Source organism: Rosa chinensis, chromosome 2 (assembly GCF_002994745.2).
Source record: "Rosa chinensis cultivar Old Blush chromosome 2, RchiOBHm-V2, whole genome shotgun sequence".
NCBI classification, from domain to species: domain Eukaryota; kingdom Viridiplantae; phylum Streptophyta; class Magnoliopsida; order Rosales; family Rosaceae; genus Rosa; species Rosa chinensis.
This window is the reverse complement of record NC_037089.1, coordinates 7,727,496-7,744,797: the sequence shown is the minus strand read 5'-3', so window position 1 is coordinate 7,744,797 and position 17,302 is coordinate 7,727,496. Positions and strand designations below refer to the sequence as shown.

Genomic DNA, 17,302 nt, shown 5'->3' with positions numbered 1-17,302 from the left:
AAAGGTGAAGGCATTACTAAAAATAAACCACCAAAATTCAACTAGAAATAGGTCATCACATTCCTCAAATAAAAGTGCAAAAAGAAAGAATTCCACATGGCTGATATGAAATGCTTACAAAAATCCTGACCTTTCCACCTATTCTCGATTATACATGAACAAAAAGCACTGTGTTCACTTTACAAAAGCTGTTGATTTTACAAGACAAGACTAAGTCAAGTATGTGAACAACGACTGCACTTGATTCAGCTTCCAAATGATGATGATCCAAACTGAAATTAGGTTGAAGAGATAGATGAATAATGTAATGGACCTGCTGCAGGATCAGGCACCTTAACATCTTTCAATATTGGAGTCATTTTCACGCCAATGATTTTCACCTCAGGATTTGAGTGGCCACACAGAAACAAATCGGTAATCTGAAAAGAGCATCATTTGATATATTAAATGAAATCTTTAGTTTGTCAACACTATCTATAAATTTCATTACAGCCTGTTACAGATTTCAAGTCAAAAATAGTGACACTAATCATGGCTGTATGCTTGTAGTTGTATGTACCTGAGTGCATCCAAAAAGTTTTAACATCTTCAGAGATAGGCAGCTATCCACAATCAAACCCAGGGCCTCATCTGTCAAATTCCGGCACCAAGATAGATCCAGACTATGTAAGCTTCTTGAATGTCTGGCAAGTGATATGGCTGTGTTATCGCCAACCTGAAAAGAACCACCCAGTCCATAATCATAATTGAAGGACATCTAGTTCTGGCTATGTGAACCAGGCTCACACACTCATTCAACCCAAGAGGTACAGCTAAATCAAATGTCATGCAATATTATAATGGTCAAACCTCAGCTTTGGTTTATGAATTTATCATACAAACAGATAATTGACAGTGTGTAGGCACGTTGTGTGTGTGAGAGAGAGAGAGATGGAGAACATAGCTTACCTTCTTAATATTATTTAGTGAAAGTTCTTTCAAACACTCTCCAGAAGTTTCCAGGAATGCAGCAATAGCTTCATCACTGTCACACCGAGAAAAAAAAATGTCCCATAGTTTATCACTCGGAGATATTCAACTAACCCAGTCAATTCAGCAAAGCCAGGAAATTCATTCAGAGGACTGTGCAAGTTAAAATTATCTACAAAGTCTATGCACTCATCCAAACTAAAGTGTAAATACTGATATTGCAGTAATTTAGCAAACACTAACCACATAAAAGTCTATGAGAAAAATAATAAAGTAGGGAACCACCTGAATGAATTTTGACGAAATTTTAATGTTTGAATTGCTCGGCAACCATTTGCAAGATATCCTAAACTAGAATCTGTCAGCTTATGCAAGTCAACTAGGTCAAGCGCACATAACCCAGAACAAGTTTCAGCTATGACTTTCACAGAAGAATCTGTTAAATTTCTGCAGCAAATCACAAGCAACCATCATAAGTAGAATATCAACAAAAAATCAATTGAACTACAATAAAAGATGACAAAACATATTTCTTGAAAACGTTATATACAGAGATGTGTTAATATGAAATAAAAACTCACATGCAATTAGTCAAAATAAGCTCCTTCAAATTATGGCCACGAGCAGTAATAAACTTCTTAATAAAATCATCACAAACATTTTCAATGCCGGGCAGCCACAACACCTCCAAATGCTCAAACTTCTCTAAGGCTGGTAATATCAGCATAGCATTAATGCTTTGGCAATCATTTAAATATAGTTCCCTCAGCACTGATCCCAATGAATTAGCTAAAGTGTCGATACTTGAGGAAGTGAGAAGCGAGCACTGGCTGAGATTCAGAGATCTTAGTGCAGGGGCAGAAGAAACAAGTGCACCTAACCCAACATCCGAAAGACGACATGCACCACTGAGGGACAAAGAAGTTAAAACAGGCAAGCAATTGGATGACCGAGCTAAGGTAGAATTCAATATATAATCTGGCAGACAGCGGCCACATTGGTCAAGCTGTAGTACCTATTTCACAAAAAAAAAAAAAAAAAAATCCAGCTTATGCAAAATATTCAAAACACTAAACAAGAAGCTGCAAGTCCACAATTAGTGAACAAAGAAATTCCACACTACTGAGAAAGCAACAGAAATGGCCTCAAACGAGAAACTAATCCTTTCTGTTATCATGAATCCAGGTTGCGAAGCATGTTTTCAAACTTATCAACATATTCAGCAAAAGCTAAAGCCTTCAAGAGAGACAACTGACAAGCAACAAAATCCATAAACAGATCCATCCTAAAGTCACAGACTTGATTCAGAACTGCTTATGTTGCAATTAACTTGCATCATTCTATAATAGTCAAGTGTTAATAGAGCCATAATTTGAATTCAGGGAAATAGTGTTATCATAGATTCAGTACATGAATACCTTTACAATTTTGTGACAACATGAATAGCTTTACCCTCAAATAGAATTTTTTTCTTTTAAAGCAAAAACTATGATCCAATGCAATAAACAGTAAGCCTGTTTAAATATACCAAGTTCAAAGTACTAAAATACTAATACTAAATAGTAAATACCAATCAACATTATACATGAAAGTAAAACGACTAACAATAAGAGAACATACTGTTAAGTATACATGAAAGTAAAACAACTAACAATAAGATAACATACTGTTAAGTTGCTAATGTCGCACTGCTGAAAAGATTTTGTGAACTCTTCCTCTGTCAACCATGAGCAATCCCTTAAGCGAACCTCTGTTGGTGATCCTTGAACAAGAAGTTCGAAAAAATGAGTATTCATTCTTCTAGAATCACAGAGCAGATGACTGAGTTGGTGCCTCAAAGCATCTGGTACACTCTCAAGTGAAACTATTGCATCGGCATTCATAGCAAGAACAGACAAACACAACTCTTGCAATGAGGGGATCAAATTCTTTGATATTGCACGATCCTGTTCCTGACACTTGGGAACCCAGTTCACCAATGCAGGTTTTGTCTTGCCTGTATAGGCCCTCTGCTCTTGCATATTCTTTTCTGCTCCATCTCTCATAATCCTCATAGCAGTAGAAAAGGGACCAGGCCAATCTTCGACATCTTGTTCCACATCAACCTGAGGAGGCATATCATTCTCCTCTTCCTCTCGAGGATCAAAACGAGCAAAACGAGAAGCATTTTGCCTGGCTATGTCCCGAAACCGTTCCATGTATTGATTCCTGTCTCTTCCATTCTCTCTTCTATTACTGTTCCTAGCCTGCATTTCATCTTGCAATGCTTCATTCTCCCTTATCTGAGTAGGACTAGGAACCACATTGTGCAATGAACTCAACACTTCTAATCCCAAACCCAATTCCACTTTGTCATCATCATTCGATAACAAAGCTCCTCCAACCAACTTCTCCTTCCCTTTTTCTTGTCTGCTGTACTTCCTTCTGCCCTCATTTACACCATTCTCACCGGAACTCATTTCATCCTCCGAATCTTCAACAACAATTTCAATTGCATCACTCAACTTCCTCTTCCCTGTAGAACTCCCCCCACTCGGAAGATCACTCTGAAACACATTCTCACCGGACCTCTCAACTTCCTCATCCGAATCCAATACCACCACATAAATACTATTCTCACCCAACTTCCCCTTCCCTCTCTCTCCTCTTCCACATTCACCTTTGCTCTTCACACCACCACTCTTATCAGCACTCAAATCAATTACCCATTCCCCATTACCAACACCATCCACTCCTGGCTTAGCAACTCTCTTCCCCGATCGCAAGCTCAAAAAAGGTTTACTTCCTCCATCTTCCTCTTCACATTCCCAAGCCGGTAAATTGATATCAATGTCCAACTTCCTCTTCTTCTTCTCCTCACTATTACCCCCCAAAACTCCCAAATCAGAACTAAGCCCTAATTCAGTCAAACCCTCATCAACTCCAACCTTCTCCTCCTCTCCAAAGCCCGAACCTTTCCCACTCAATCGGGTCACCGGGTCTAACCCAGAACCCAATTTCAACTCCTCAGCCCGTTTCTCAACTCCCATGACCGTAACCCTCTCTCCAAACAAATCAAAACCCACTTCGTCAATTTGGGTATTCCTCTTGGCGGAACCCTCGGGAGTTTTCGAAGCGAGACGGAGACTGCGCCGCCGCAATAATCCGGTGGCAGAGCCCGAATCGGTGGCCTTCGGATTGGGATTGGAATTAGGGTTTTGGGATTGGGATTGGGAGGAAGGGGTGGAATTAAGAGGCGGAGGGGTAGTAGTAGTAGTAGTAACGGACTCGGGGGTTTCGGCTGGCGTGGATGGGTCTGATTTGGGCCGCGTTTTGGGGCCCTGCGGCGTCGTTTTGGGCGGGGCAATCTCCCGCGACCTAAGAACCGTCATCAGAAATGGCGCGAAATGGCGGTTAGTGATGGAGAGTGGAGAACCGGAGAAACTAAAGGAGAAGAAGAAGAAGAAGAAGAAGAAGAGAAAAGAGTTTTGGGTTTTTAGGTCAAGTATTGGGTTTTTATTGAGAGATTATTGTCTTCATTAATCTTGATTAAAATGCTTAATTGTGATTAGTTCTACTTTCCCGCCATATTATATAGGGGTTTTTTTTTTTCTTCTTAAATAGACAAGGTGTCTGTTCTTGCTTTTTCTCTTTTTTCATTTCTTATCATTGTTAATGGCTCCCGTGGTGTTCATGATATTCTTCAGATGTCCACCTCTTTCTCTTAAATCACCTTCCGTCATATTTTAATATAAGCACACTTTATAGTGAATGCTTTGACAAATCTTAAACACACGATTTTGGGATAATTGTCTTCCCCTTATTGCTCTAATTTCAACTCTTTTGAGTTAGGTTGCCCTAGAGGCTATTATTCGTAAATGTTGTTCTGATATTTTCTTATCAAAAGTAAAATAATCAGATTAATATAATTTTTGGCCGGTATTATCGCTCCCGGAGTGTTTGTAGAGATGCAGTGGATAAGAAGGCCAACAACCCCTATAAAGTGTTAACACAAATTTGCTAAAATTTTAAAACAAAATGAAACACAGTCTCGAGTATAAAGTAAGTATTTCTAGTCTCAATCCTTAATGGCTAATCTAACCTCGGTTATTAACTTCATACGAGATACAATCAGTGAGAGCACTTGATAGAGATTCGGTCTACTTAGAAGTTATAGTTTTATGAGTTTGATTGTTAAACATGAAGAAGAGTCTTCTTCTTGCCCATATCACAAAAAGGAGGTAAGTAATCACTAATCACAGAAACGCACACCGCTCAAAAATGCAAACCAGCCCAAACTTAGGAATATGTCCATCCAATGTCCAAACCCAAGCCCAGCATCTGTTCTGGGATGTCCATGTCCACGGGACTTCAAAGCACAAATTCTTCTTTTCTCATTTTGAGCAAAAGACATGTGGGAAGGAGATGATGACTTTGAAGGAGGCTTGCCCGGGCAGCTAATAGGCAGGAGGACATGCCGCCACGAAAAGTCAGTATTGGTTGGCTTCAAAAAGGTAACGTACGTACCCAATAGCTTGCATTCAAACTAGACAGCTTTCATTCCGCATTGAATTTTACAGCATATTCACACCCACACCTGAGGCGAATTTAGTAACATATCCAATAGAACAAGATTAATTAAGAGGTGAGTTCCTGACTTCCTGCATGGTCTACCTATCCTTAAAACCAAAATTTTTGTCTGGTTAGTTCCAAAACTATGTTCAGAGACTTCAAGTCGTATTACAAGAGCAAGTCCTTCGATTGGTTGAGAATGGTTCACATTGACTGATTGACTTACAGGTTATTAGTATAGTGCTTGATTTAGCTTCTGGTGTTTAAGTGTACATTATACAACAAGAACAAGTCTAATAGGAAAATGCCAACAATAATAATAATTTCGTAGAGATGAGACAAATGTCCAATTTATACATCTAAATTTTGATTCCTCTGAAGTTTGAAACTTTGAATGACATAGTGCTAATGTTCCTTTCAATGATTCATATATGTTTCACTTGGCACATATTCCACTTGTGGACGTTTGCAAATAGACAAAAATGTTCAAATAATTTAGCTTGCAAAGAAGACGCGTCCTAAGAAAAATCCAGGCTGTTTCTTTCTATCCCATTTAGAAATATTTGGACCATTATAACTAACCATGACATAGATTTCCTCTTTGTACTTTCTAGGATAAAAATCTCCCTTTTTGGTGTAATATTCATTGTTCAAATGAAATGAAAATCATGTTTGAACAGTTTCAGAAAGTTGAAAATGAAATTATCAATGATAGAGAGATTTACGGCTTTTTCTCATTTTTGTCTAAATTCAGTAACTTGAGAGCTAAAACAATTATCTCAACACCACTGATTTATTTCACTTTACATGTCGTCTATACTTGGAAATTATTTTATACACCGACGGTGCAAATGACTCAATACTTATAAAATGATCTCAACTCTTGATATTCATAATTAATATTTTTATTAATAACCTAAGAGTGTATTTAATATAATCTAACCATCTATTTATGTCGGTGCAAATGCACGTCGGTGCACTAAATCCTCCCTCGTCTATACTACACAAATGTAGATTCGAACATTTCATTGAATTAAATACTAATAACTCCAGTGAACGCTGATCTATATCACAATTTTCTCTGCAGAAAACATGAATGGATAATTAATTGAATCATACAAGAACATCCAAATGCCAAACAAAACACGTCAAAAGCAAAAGTTTTTGAAAGAATAAATACAAGTCAATTTACTATATGCTTTTTGGGTCAATTTTTGGCAAGAAAGACGTCAATTTTTCATTTTTTTGTTCAAGAAATCAATCATACACACTTTTATTTCCTTCCTTCCATGCTTTTACATTACTACAGAAATGGGAATCGTGCTCGGATATGGATGAAAAAAAGAAGGAAAAAAAAAGAAGAAAAAGTACAAATTTGCAAGAGCATTGAAGTGTCACCATCATAATTGGGATTAAACAAACAAAAGAAAACCCCAAAAAAATCCACCATTTACCCAAATTCTCAATCTCCCTATTTCTTCTTTCATTCTCAATCTCAGACCTCCTTCACTTTCAGAGCTTTTCTACTCAAAAAGCCAGCGCCTTTGTTCTCCTATGCGATCTCAACCCAACCCCATTCATCAATGCTAGCATTCAATTCCGCTCACTATATAATCTCATGGGCCACCACCACCACCTCCACAACACCACCGCCGACGGCGGCGTCTCCCAGCGAGTCAACAGCCCCAGGTTCTCCGGCGCCATGACCCGCCGCGCCCACTCCTTCAAGCGCAACCCTTTCTCCTCCTCCGCCGGCGCCGGCCACAATGACGACGGCGGCGGCGGAAGTGGCGGCGGGTTCAGTACCCAGTACGAGGTGGACCTGCAGATGACCTCGCCCAGAGCGGAGATCGGCGGGAGCTCCGGCTCCGGCGAGGGGTTTGGTGAGTCGGCGGCGGAGAGGAAGCAGCAGAGCAGCCACGTGACGCAGAGGGCGGCGGTGAGAGGGTTTCTGAGGAAGCCGATTGAGGCGGTTATGGTGGAGATGGGTTTGAGGGAAAGGAAGAGACTTGGGCATTGGATGTTCTTTGCGTTTTGTGGGCTTTGTTTGTTTCTGGGGATTCTCAAGATTTGTGCTACTGGCTGGTTTGGATCTGCTATTGAAACTGCAAGGTCCAATCAGGTTCGTTCGTTGGTTCTATCTTCTATATCATTACTGCCATTAAATTTCACATTTTTTTTTTTTTTTTTGCTGCTGGGTTTAGATTGTTAGTCAGCCAATGATTTTAGTGCATATAGATTGGAATATTCATGTGTTATCTGTTACAAAAAGGAGTGGAAAAAGTTTTCATTTGCTTTAGAAATGGGTTTTCAGTGTAGGTGCTTTATTAGTTTTCATTGGATTGTTTTCTTGCAATTACTAGACTAGATGGATTTTCAAACGGCTTCGAAAGCCAGTTTACTCATAATATTGGCCTAATAATTAGCAAACCCTGCTCTCAGATTTACATGTAGCATGTTCTGAGATTCAAAGAAGTCAAAATCAGCATTCTCAGTAGATGTGAACTTTTAAATTTTTGTCCTTATGTTTGTGTATGATAGTTTTGATCTATTCATTGATAACTTGTGGACAAATGTTGAGTGTCTTGTGTATCTGTTTGCTCTTGCATTTTATGTTTAGATGCATGTTATGGTTTTTTCATAAACGTTTGAAATCTTCTAATTAGGATAATTCTGGCTCCACGGCTCATTCAAATCGGATTGATCAAAGCTCTCATGATTATGGGTATAGAGAGGGAGGAACTGATGTTGAACGGACTCTAATGATGGTATCGTCTGGTGTGGTTGGTGGAGAGAACAGAGCTGAAGTAAGTCTTAAATCTTGTGTCTTGATCTTGTTGTTTTCTTTCTTCTCACCGATTGGCAAACAGAGGAAAGAGGGCCTTCTCAAAAGTTCATTTTTTTTTTTGTTTCATTTGTGATATTCACTTCTGGTTCAGTACACAGGTATCTGGTCCCAACCCAACAGTGCAAATTACACTCAGTGCATTGACCATCCAAAAAGCCACAAAAGTATGTAACTTTCTTTGGTCTAATTCACAAAATTATGTTACAAAGAAATTATATTCACCCACTCTGCCTCTGCGTATAGATTTTTTAGCATGAGGTTTTCATTCTCTCATCTCTTACCTTTCATTTTTTGGCAGAGCTAGATCCAAAGACCAATGGTTACGTTCTTATAAATGCCAATGGTGGCTTGAATCAGATGAGATTTGGGGTCTGGCTATTGTACACTTTGATTTTTCATAGTAGTTAATAATCTACTCGTAGTATTATAGACTATAGTCTGATGCATGAAAATATTAGAATGCAGATTTGTGATATGGTTGCTGTTGCTAAGATTATGAAGGCAACACTTGTCCTACCTTCACTTGATCACACCTCCTATTGGGCTGATGAGAGGTTGGTTTATTCCGCTTTTGTGCAACTGGTTTGATGTGCTTAGATGTTTCATATGTTATTTATGCTCTCCAGGTCACATTCCTTTCCACTCATATACTCTGAGCTAATTACTTCTTTTGTCCTTGCAGTGGCTTTAAAGATCTGTTTGATTGGCAACACTTCATTGAGACATTGAAGGATGATATCCACATAGTTGAGACATTACCACCTGAATATGCAGGAATTGAACCTTTCAACAAAACACCAATATCTTGGTCTAAGGTGAATATTAACCTTTATATTATGTAGTAATAAGCATTTTCCTTTAATATTGTGCGAGGAACATAAATTAAGCCATCATTAGGGATGGGGTGCTGTGCTTTCTTTGCACACAACTCACTCTGTGTACACTGATTCAAGCCTGTTAGGCACACATGAAGCCTCGTCAGCCTGTTAGATACACTGATGCACCATTTCAATGCGTATTAGTGTATGCACTTATCTGTAATTTCCCAACTTACTGATCCATGTAATCTAATAATTTAGTACTATTTCTTAAATTAACTGTTTTCAGCTGGTATGCGTTCTTTTGACCAGGCAAGTTATTATAAGTCAGAGGTTCTCCCACTGCTGAAGCAGCACACGGCAGTCTATCTCACTCATACTGATTCTCGGCTTTCCAACAATGGGCTTCCAAGTTCCATTCAAAAACTGAGGTGTCGTGTGAATTACAGGGCATTGAAATATTCAGCTCCAATAGAAGAACTTGGAAAAACCTTGGTTTCTAGAATGAGGCAGAATGGAGGTCCTTACCTTGCTCTCCACTTGAGGCAAGTAGTGATAACTTTAGATTTTATTATTAGACCCTGGTGTGAGTCATATCTGCAGAGATGAATGGGCTTGCAGTAAATATTTTTAATTGGAACAGTAGGATTATGCTTCTTTCTTTGATAAAGAAGGGTGAGTCCTGCAAATGTTTTAGACTTGTCTTGATCCTTGTATATCAGTTTGTAATTCTACATTTTCCTGCAGGTATGAGAAGGATATGCTTGCATTTACGGGCTGCAGTCATAGTTTGACAGCAGAAGAGGATGAAGAACTACGCAGAATGCGCTATGAAGTCAGCCACTGGAAGGAGAAAGAGATTAATGGGACAGAGAGAAGGTTGCTTGGTGGTTGTCCATTGACCCCTAGGGAGACTTCTCTTTTGCTCCGAGGGCTGGGTTTTCCTTCAAGCACCAGGATTTACTTGGTAGCTGGTGAAGCTTATGGGAATGGTAGCATGCGACATCTTGAGGATGACTTCCCGAACATCTTCTCCCATTCGACTCTCGCCTCAGAAGAAGAACTGAGTCCATTCAGGGATCATCAGAACATGTTGGCTGGTATAGACTATGCTGTTGCCTTAGAGAGTGATGCTTTTCTTTATACATATGATGGAAACATGGCAAAAGCTGTTCAAGGGCATAGGCGCTTTGAGAACTTTAAGAAGACCATCAATCCAGACAAGTATGTTCATTGCCCATCCTCGTTCTCTGGTTTTGGCTTTATAGATAATTTTTGTTTTTTCTTTCATTAATATGGTGCATAAATAATTGTCATATCATTGTTGATGCAGGATGAATTTTGTGAAACTTGTTGATGATTTTGACCAGGGAAAAATCTCTTGGAAGAAGTTTAGTTCTAAGGTGAAGAAGCTTCACCATGACAGAGATGGGTCTCCATATTTGAGGGAGCCTGGAGAGTTTCCGAAGCTGGAAGAGAGTTTCTATGCAAATCCTTTTCCAGGCTGTATTTGTGAAACAAGATGGAAAAAGTAGAGGCTGAACAGTTTTGCATTATATGATGTTGTCAGTTAAGCTGAATGCAAATTGCAAAGACCTCAAGGTGTGTTGCCGTTGTTTCACACATATTGGCAGGGCAATGGCAATCTTAAATTCCCAATTGCAAATAGCAGGATGATTGGCAAGCACACCTGCTCATTTGGATGAGTTGTGGAATTAAGGCAAGAAAAACTCGGAAATTCTCTAATTCGAGCGTCGTGACAGAAGTCGGGTGTATATCATTCTCCAGGTCTACTGGAAAGTAAAAATTGATACCGTGAATAGATAACCTCATTGCTACTGTACCACAACGATTAGAGAACGCTGCTGTTTGGTTTTGCAAATTATTGATTCTTAATTTTCTTTTTGAGAATGTAATAGGAATACAAGGGCACTGAGAATGTGATAGGGAATGTATTTTGCAACAGTATGAAAATGCAATTCAAAAGGTATCAATTTTTTATATATTTTATTTAAAATTATTATTATTATTATTTTTTTGCAATTTGAGGAATCCTTATGTTCTGTCAAGATGAACTGACATTCACCTCTTTCAGTAACCAGGGCAGATTGCAAAATATCTAGTTTTACTGTTTTTTTTCCAGGTAATTAAAAAGCGGACGTATATTTATTACATGATGAACTTTGTCAGTTCCTTCAACTCCAACGTCGATCTCATTTTCATCTAAACAAAAAACGTTCCATAGAAATGTTTAGTAGGCCCTTGCTCAAGTGTGATATAAACTTGGTTTTCTAACATCAAATCGATAAAATTGACATATTTTGGAATTTTGCTATACAGAGACTATAATCAAAAGATTCAGAATACATTTACCCCGATTGTTATTCACCCAATATGCAGAAAAAAAGCACCAAGAACATAATTGTCCTTCATTAGGCCACTAATTGGCCTAATGAAACCATGAATGACTTTATAATTAGATCCATTGATTCATGACTGGCGAGTTAGGCAGCTTTAAAAAAACAGTTTATAAAGTTGTAATACAATCACTTGAAAGATTACAACCAGAAACACTTTATGGGGTTGGTCATCTGTACTTCTCTAGGACGAGACAGAGAGAAACAGAAAGAGGGTGCTAGCTTGTTGGCATCTCATTCCACAAAACTACAAGGGCTAAGCAGAAGCTGACAAAAATGTGTATCACTCATTAAGGTCTCAAAGGAAAAAAAATGCAAACAGTTCTGTCACTTTGGCTGTAGAATAGACTCAACAAGGTCTTGAAGAGGTGCAAGCTCTCCTTTGTCAATCAAGCGGAATTCCTGCATCATATAAAACAAAGCAATCAAAATGAATACAAACGCCCGTATGTACATACGTGTATTGAATTTCTTAACAAGAATAACTTACCCAAGTGAAGAGAACAAAGTGCTTAAAGCAAGTATTGAGATGAGCTTCTTCCTTCAGACTCACAATTTTCTGGAAGTGAGAGTGGTAGATATGGGCATAAACACGGAACATTCGCTTAAAGATGGTCTTGACAACATCTATGAAATTGGATGGAAATGGTGCCCCTGCAACAATATATAAGTAGGATTATAAGCTGGTGCGTGTAAAGTGCTTAGTTTAGCTTTATCAAGAATTTCTGCTTACCCAATTTTTGAGGGAAGATTGATTCCTCATCAAGCTGAACTTCAATCCAGTCCATTAAATATTCCACATATTTTGGAGCAGAGACCTCTATTGGTTTCTTAATGTTTACTCCATCAGCCCATCTGTACTCATACCTGTGGAGAGTATAACCAAAGTGAGAACTTACATGAAACACATGATGAAACAAAGACACGGACTACTTAAGGGAGGAAGCATCATAATCAAGATAAGTCATCAAAATGCATAAACTCAACAATCAAAACCAGCAAGGTGATTTAATTGAGATGACCAAGAACTATACTTTGGTCCTGCAGACATTGTTGGACAATTGACTGGCGTGCAGAACTCGGTTAGAGTACCAAACAGAATGTTCACTTGGTTGAAAAAATCAACAGCTGCAGTAAACAGAACGAATTTGAAACTAGCTCAATACATTGCAGAGACAATTTTCACAGATAGGTAAACAAGTTTACACATACATGTACAAATACAATATGTGTATGCAAGTAACATATGTCTGTATCTATCATGGTTCTGAATCTTAAATTTCACAAGGCGATTGATTCCAAGTTCTTACTGTTTACTGCGAGCCATTCATTTATATCTTCTCCGGGAGGCAGGCGCACGGCTTCCCTAAGGTTCCCACTGCCCAAAGTAGCATCAATATGTTTTTGCAGCTGAGCACCCTGCATTTTTACAATACATATTATCAACAGCTACAGAAGACACACCCTTTGATAAACAAAATGGGAAGAAAAAAGTATGTAACACCAACCTTGCTTCCTGATGGAGCACTCTTTTTAGGCCGGAAGGTCTTTTGATTTCTGTACGATGAAAGAAAAAAGACAAAAAGAAAATCTCCCAAGATCAAAAGGAGAACAAAGTATATGGATTTTGTTTTCTAAAGGCAAGAAACGATATTAAAGAACACATCTTGATCTAAAATTTCCTGATCCAAATTGCAATGAGCAATCATATATATCAATATAAATAACATGTAAATTACGCTTTTGATTGATGCTCATGGCAATTACACCTCTAACAAGGCCAATTTTTTAAGTTTATAACAGAGGTATGAATCTATAATGCTAAAAACAAAGCATGCAGGAATTAATCAATCAGATATGAGATAGGTTTCAATATGTTATCATAACCCATTAGCGCTCTGGTCTGATCATGCAACCAAAACGAGATATTAAGTGAAAAAGTGATTGAATTCGATGACACTCATGATTCTTGAGAAAGAGTATAATATATTGCATGAAGGGAAAAACCAAAATCAATTTTGCAAACTTTGAAATCATAATCATTAGCAACGTACCTGCTTCCGAGACCAAAGAGACTCATGCTGTTTCTCTCTGTCTCTGTCTCTGCAGAATCCCAGGCGATAATACAGGACTAAATTCTTGAAGAACCAAGGAATATATATATACAGAGAGGTACAGTACTATATGTATATTTATCTATATATACATGAGAAAGAGAGAGAGTCAGTCTCTCTGTGTCTCTCTCTCTCTGCTTGACGTCGCTAATGCCAGTCTGTCATTTACATCTCAGAATTAGAAAGGCAGAGAGCCTCGTCTTCCTTTCTTTCCCATTTGCAAACGTGCTGCTGGCTTACCTGACTCATTCTCCGTATTTCCTTCCTATTATTCCCCCACTTTATCTTTTTAAGAAATATTTATATAACAATATCCCAAAAAAGAGTTTAGGATATGAACGGTTCGGATCCCGACATAAAATTATGTAATGAAAACGTAGAAGCGAGTTTGAACATAAGTGTTCAAATTAACTTGGATAAGAGAATTTTCTAAAAAAGAATACAATATATGCTCTTGCAGGAATTTGGAAGAAACAACATCATTAATGTAATGTGATAATTATAAGAGTCATTTACATGGTAGTTATATAATATCGTGACAAAATTACTGTATATTAGTGACGTGCCTTGTGCCTTGTACAGTAATATGCTTAATGATCTAATTGAAGAATTGCAATTCAATATGAGGTGACTCGAGTTCAATAAGAGCTCTTAAAGTTTATGGTCGACCATTTGAAAGAAATACGACTTTTGTTCGAGTTTGGCCGTTGAAGTTTACACTCGATGAGATAAATCCTAATTTGAAAGCGATCATGAAAAAGCAAACTATAAAAATCATTCTAATTTACATGATAATCTAATAAGCAAAACAAGGTGTATAAACAGTGATGGTGGGGAAGCATAATTATACAGGACCCTCAATCGGTATTAATTTTGATTAGCTAAGATTCATTGGAAGATAAAAGAAGATATGATAAAAGGAAACTCCCAATCAATCAAGTATAGGGCTAGAATAGAGATAAAGAACCAGATTCAGCATCTGAGTTGGGAATTTTTATGTGGGACCAAAAAATGATGATTATGATATGCATCTCTTAGCTGTATGCCTACTGGCAATCTGGCATAATATATATGTTCCTTATTGAAGAATTTAAGTTTATCCAACCAAGTTGGGGCTGGACAATGACCATGGTTTGGTTTCTAATAGGACTGAATTCATTACAAACTTTATGGTAAATAGAGAATATTTGAATGTTAATAAGCATCTTTGAAAATTCAGAAGAAAAATACACAGTAGATAAGATCGTGACCACTTACCTAATTTTAGTCTAAAAATTGTCCACTTACTCCAGCAAGAGTTTTTTAGCCCATTTACCCAATCTAACAGTGTTTGATAGTATTGCCCTCATTTTAATTTATAAATTACACTCATATATATATATATATATATATATATATATATATATATATATCTCTCTCTCTCTCTCTCTCTCTCTCTCTCTCTCTCTCTCTCTCTGCCATTGCAGCTCTAGTGCCCTACCACCGGCTTCGGGCCAATACATCCATCAAGTCTCCACCGCCATCAGAGACGATCTCAACCATCATGGGTCCCACCCCCAAGCTAGCCCCAAGATCGGAGCACTGCATCCGGATCCGAATTGAACCTCCGAGCTCTACCGTCACTCAAACCACCGATCCAACGCCCATTGCCACAACTCAAACCCAACAGGGATCCGATTCCGATCCCAGCCCGATTCGACTCCGCTGCCCTTACAAAACCACGCCCCAACCACTCCTTCCAACCGAGAAAGACGAACACGACCAGACTAGTCTTCCGGCCTGAGATAAACCAATCATTGGTTAATTCTCCAACCCTCGGTCGCATCTTCCGCCTCCCAATCTAGTCACGACCTCCAATATGCCTTCGGGGAAGCACCGAAGAAAAAAACCAGCTGGCCTCACAATCCGATGGGTGCCCAGAGCACTTTTTTTTTGTATACTTTGAGCTCCGAGAATGAGGAAGGAAAAAAAAAAAGTGAACGTGTACAATTGAACATATAAATTGATCAATTGTGTCTGTAGTATATTCATTTTGATTTTGGGAGTTTTTGTAATTCACTTGAGGGCTATAATATAATTATTGGTGGGCAATAATAAGATTACTGAAAGGCAGTAAAATGTTTATTGGGACAATAATAAGATTATTTATTTAGATAAACCTCCGAAAACTTTCAAAATTCAAAACATCTTCATTTTTCACTAATTATTGATCCATAATAACAAGTTTATTGGGGAGCAATAATATGATTATTGGGGGGCAATAATATGATTATTGGGGGAAATAATATGATTACTAAGTATTATTGGGGGTAATAAAATCAGACGCTGAAAACCGATCACCAGTCCGGCAGTAGAATTCTGGATTTCGGTGATTGGTTGTCGAATTCCGGTCACTGGACACAGGACTCCGGTCATCGGTCGCCGGAGACCGCAGACAGCCACTGGTCACCGGAGCACAGCAAGGTGGAGGATGACTTCTCTCTCTAAGTGAGAAAGAAGGAGAGGGCAAAAAAGTCCCAAAAATAAATAAAAAGAATAAAAAAAGAATTAATTGGGTATTAGGGAAATAATCTCTTAGAGTGTTTTAGGTAAATGAGGTTAAAAAATTGTTAGTGGATCAAGTGGACAATTTTTAAGCTGAAATTAGGTACATAATTATTTCCCCATCTGTATATGCGCCAAACCTCATAAATCAATATGACAAAAAAAGAAAAGTTATGACAATTCAGATACAATATGTTACTATATACTTGTATAGGTTTGGATTTTGCATTCTATCTATTTCTTTAGGGAGGCTATTGAGTATTGACTTGGCCAACAGCATCAGTATGGGTTGTTCTCAACTTGTCTTTGAAAGTGATTGTTTACAAGCGGTGCAACCAGTTCATTGTCTTGATCTATCAAACTCTTTTGGGATTCTCGGCTTATTCAACATATCAAATTCTCATTGCCAACTAATCGATGGCCAAGTATGGCAACGTTACGTCATTAACTTGTATTGTTTTAGATTTTTAACGAAAATTATTTAATACATTGTACGTTTCTTTATTCTTTTAAAATGTTCTCTCAAACGATTGTTATGATTTTTATTTATCAAGGGATGCCATAGTGTTTCCCGTAACATATAATAACAGAATTCTTAAAAGAAGAGGGGCGGGTGGTTGACACTTCCCGCCATGTCCAAGCTCAAATAGCCGTTATAATAAATAGAATTTCAAACTCCTCTTTTTTTTAGGGAGAATTATACAAATGGTCACTCAATTATGACTCATTTGACACTTTGGTCACTGAAGTTTCAAATATATCACTTTAGTCACTCAACTATTATACTGTCAATCACTTAAGTCACCAAAAGAGTATTTTTTTATAATTTTTTTTAATAAAAAAAATTTACAAAGCGACTTAAGTTTCACAAAATGAAAAAGGCTCATGGCAGTGTTGTTTTTTTTTTTTGCATGTATTTGGGGCTACTTGGCCAGATTTTGCTTGATCTTCTGACACTGCAGGTGACACGTGGGGGCTGCTGATAGGAATGGCGTGTGCGGCAACATCGCTCCGCAGCCGTTGTCGCTTCATCATAAATGT

The 17,302-nt window shown here is 38.0% G+C and overlaps 3 protein-coding genes across 4 annotated transcripts; 1 reads left to right on the top strand and 2 right to left on the bottom strand.

The window, feature by feature from the left end:
• Positions 1 to 36: 36 nt before the first annotated feature.
• Positions 37 to 4,441, bottom strand: LOC112190206. Its single transcript, XM_024329629.2, has 6 exons — positions 2,637 to 4,441; positions 1,551 to 1,984; positions 1,255 to 1,416; positions 949 to 1,024; positions 560 to 715; positions 37 to 419 (listed from the first exon to the last, which is right to left on the bottom strand). The coding sequence occupies exons 1-6, from the start codon at positions 4,338 to 4,340 to the stop codon at positions 279 to 281; spliced, it is 2,673 nt and encodes an 890-aa protein (XP_024185397.1). The 5' UTR covers positions 4,341 to 4,441; the 3' UTR covers positions 37 to 278.
• Positions 4,442 to 6,968: 2,527 nt separating this feature from the next.
• On the top strand, positions 6,969 to 11,187 carry LOC112187397 (O-fucosyltransferase 35). Its single transcript, XM_024326160.2, has 9 exons — positions 6,969 to 7,642; positions 8,187 to 8,327; positions 8,460 to 8,532; positions 8,667 to 8,737; positions 8,834 to 8,922; positions 9,051 to 9,183; positions 9,499 to 9,731; positions 9,934 to 10,410; positions 10,520 to 11,187. The coding sequence occupies exons 1-9, from the start codon at positions 7,139 to 7,141 to the stop codon at positions 10,719 to 10,721; spliced, it is 1,923 nt and encodes a 640-aa protein (XP_024181928.1). The 5' UTR covers positions 6,969 to 7,138; the 3' UTR covers positions 10,722 to 11,187.
• Positions 11,188 to 11,541: 354 nt separating this feature from the next.
• On the bottom strand, positions 11,542 to 13,986 carry LOC112187891 (MOB kinase activator-like 1A). Of its 2 annotated transcripts, XM_024326853.2 has the most exons (7): positions 13,658 to 13,986; positions 13,112 to 13,160; positions 12,914 to 13,022; positions 12,638 to 12,731; positions 12,337 to 12,470; positions 12,094 to 12,257; positions 11,609 to 12,005 (listed from the first exon to the last, which is right to left on the bottom strand). In XM_024326853.2, the coding sequence occupies exons 1-7, from the start codon at positions 13,681 to 13,683 to the stop codon at positions 11,931 to 11,933; spliced, it is 651 nt and encodes a 216-aa protein (XP_024182621.1). In that variant the 5' UTR covers positions 13,684 to 13,986; the 3' UTR covers positions 11,609 to 11,930. The 2 variants fall into 2 exon arrangements, with proteins under 2 accessions (XP_024182622.1, XP_024182621.1); XM_024326854.1 differs by lacking the exons at positions 12,638 to 12,731; positions 13,658 to 13,986 and having other exon boundaries at positions 11,542 to 12,005.
• Positions 13,987 to 17,302: the final 3,316 nt, after the last annotated feature.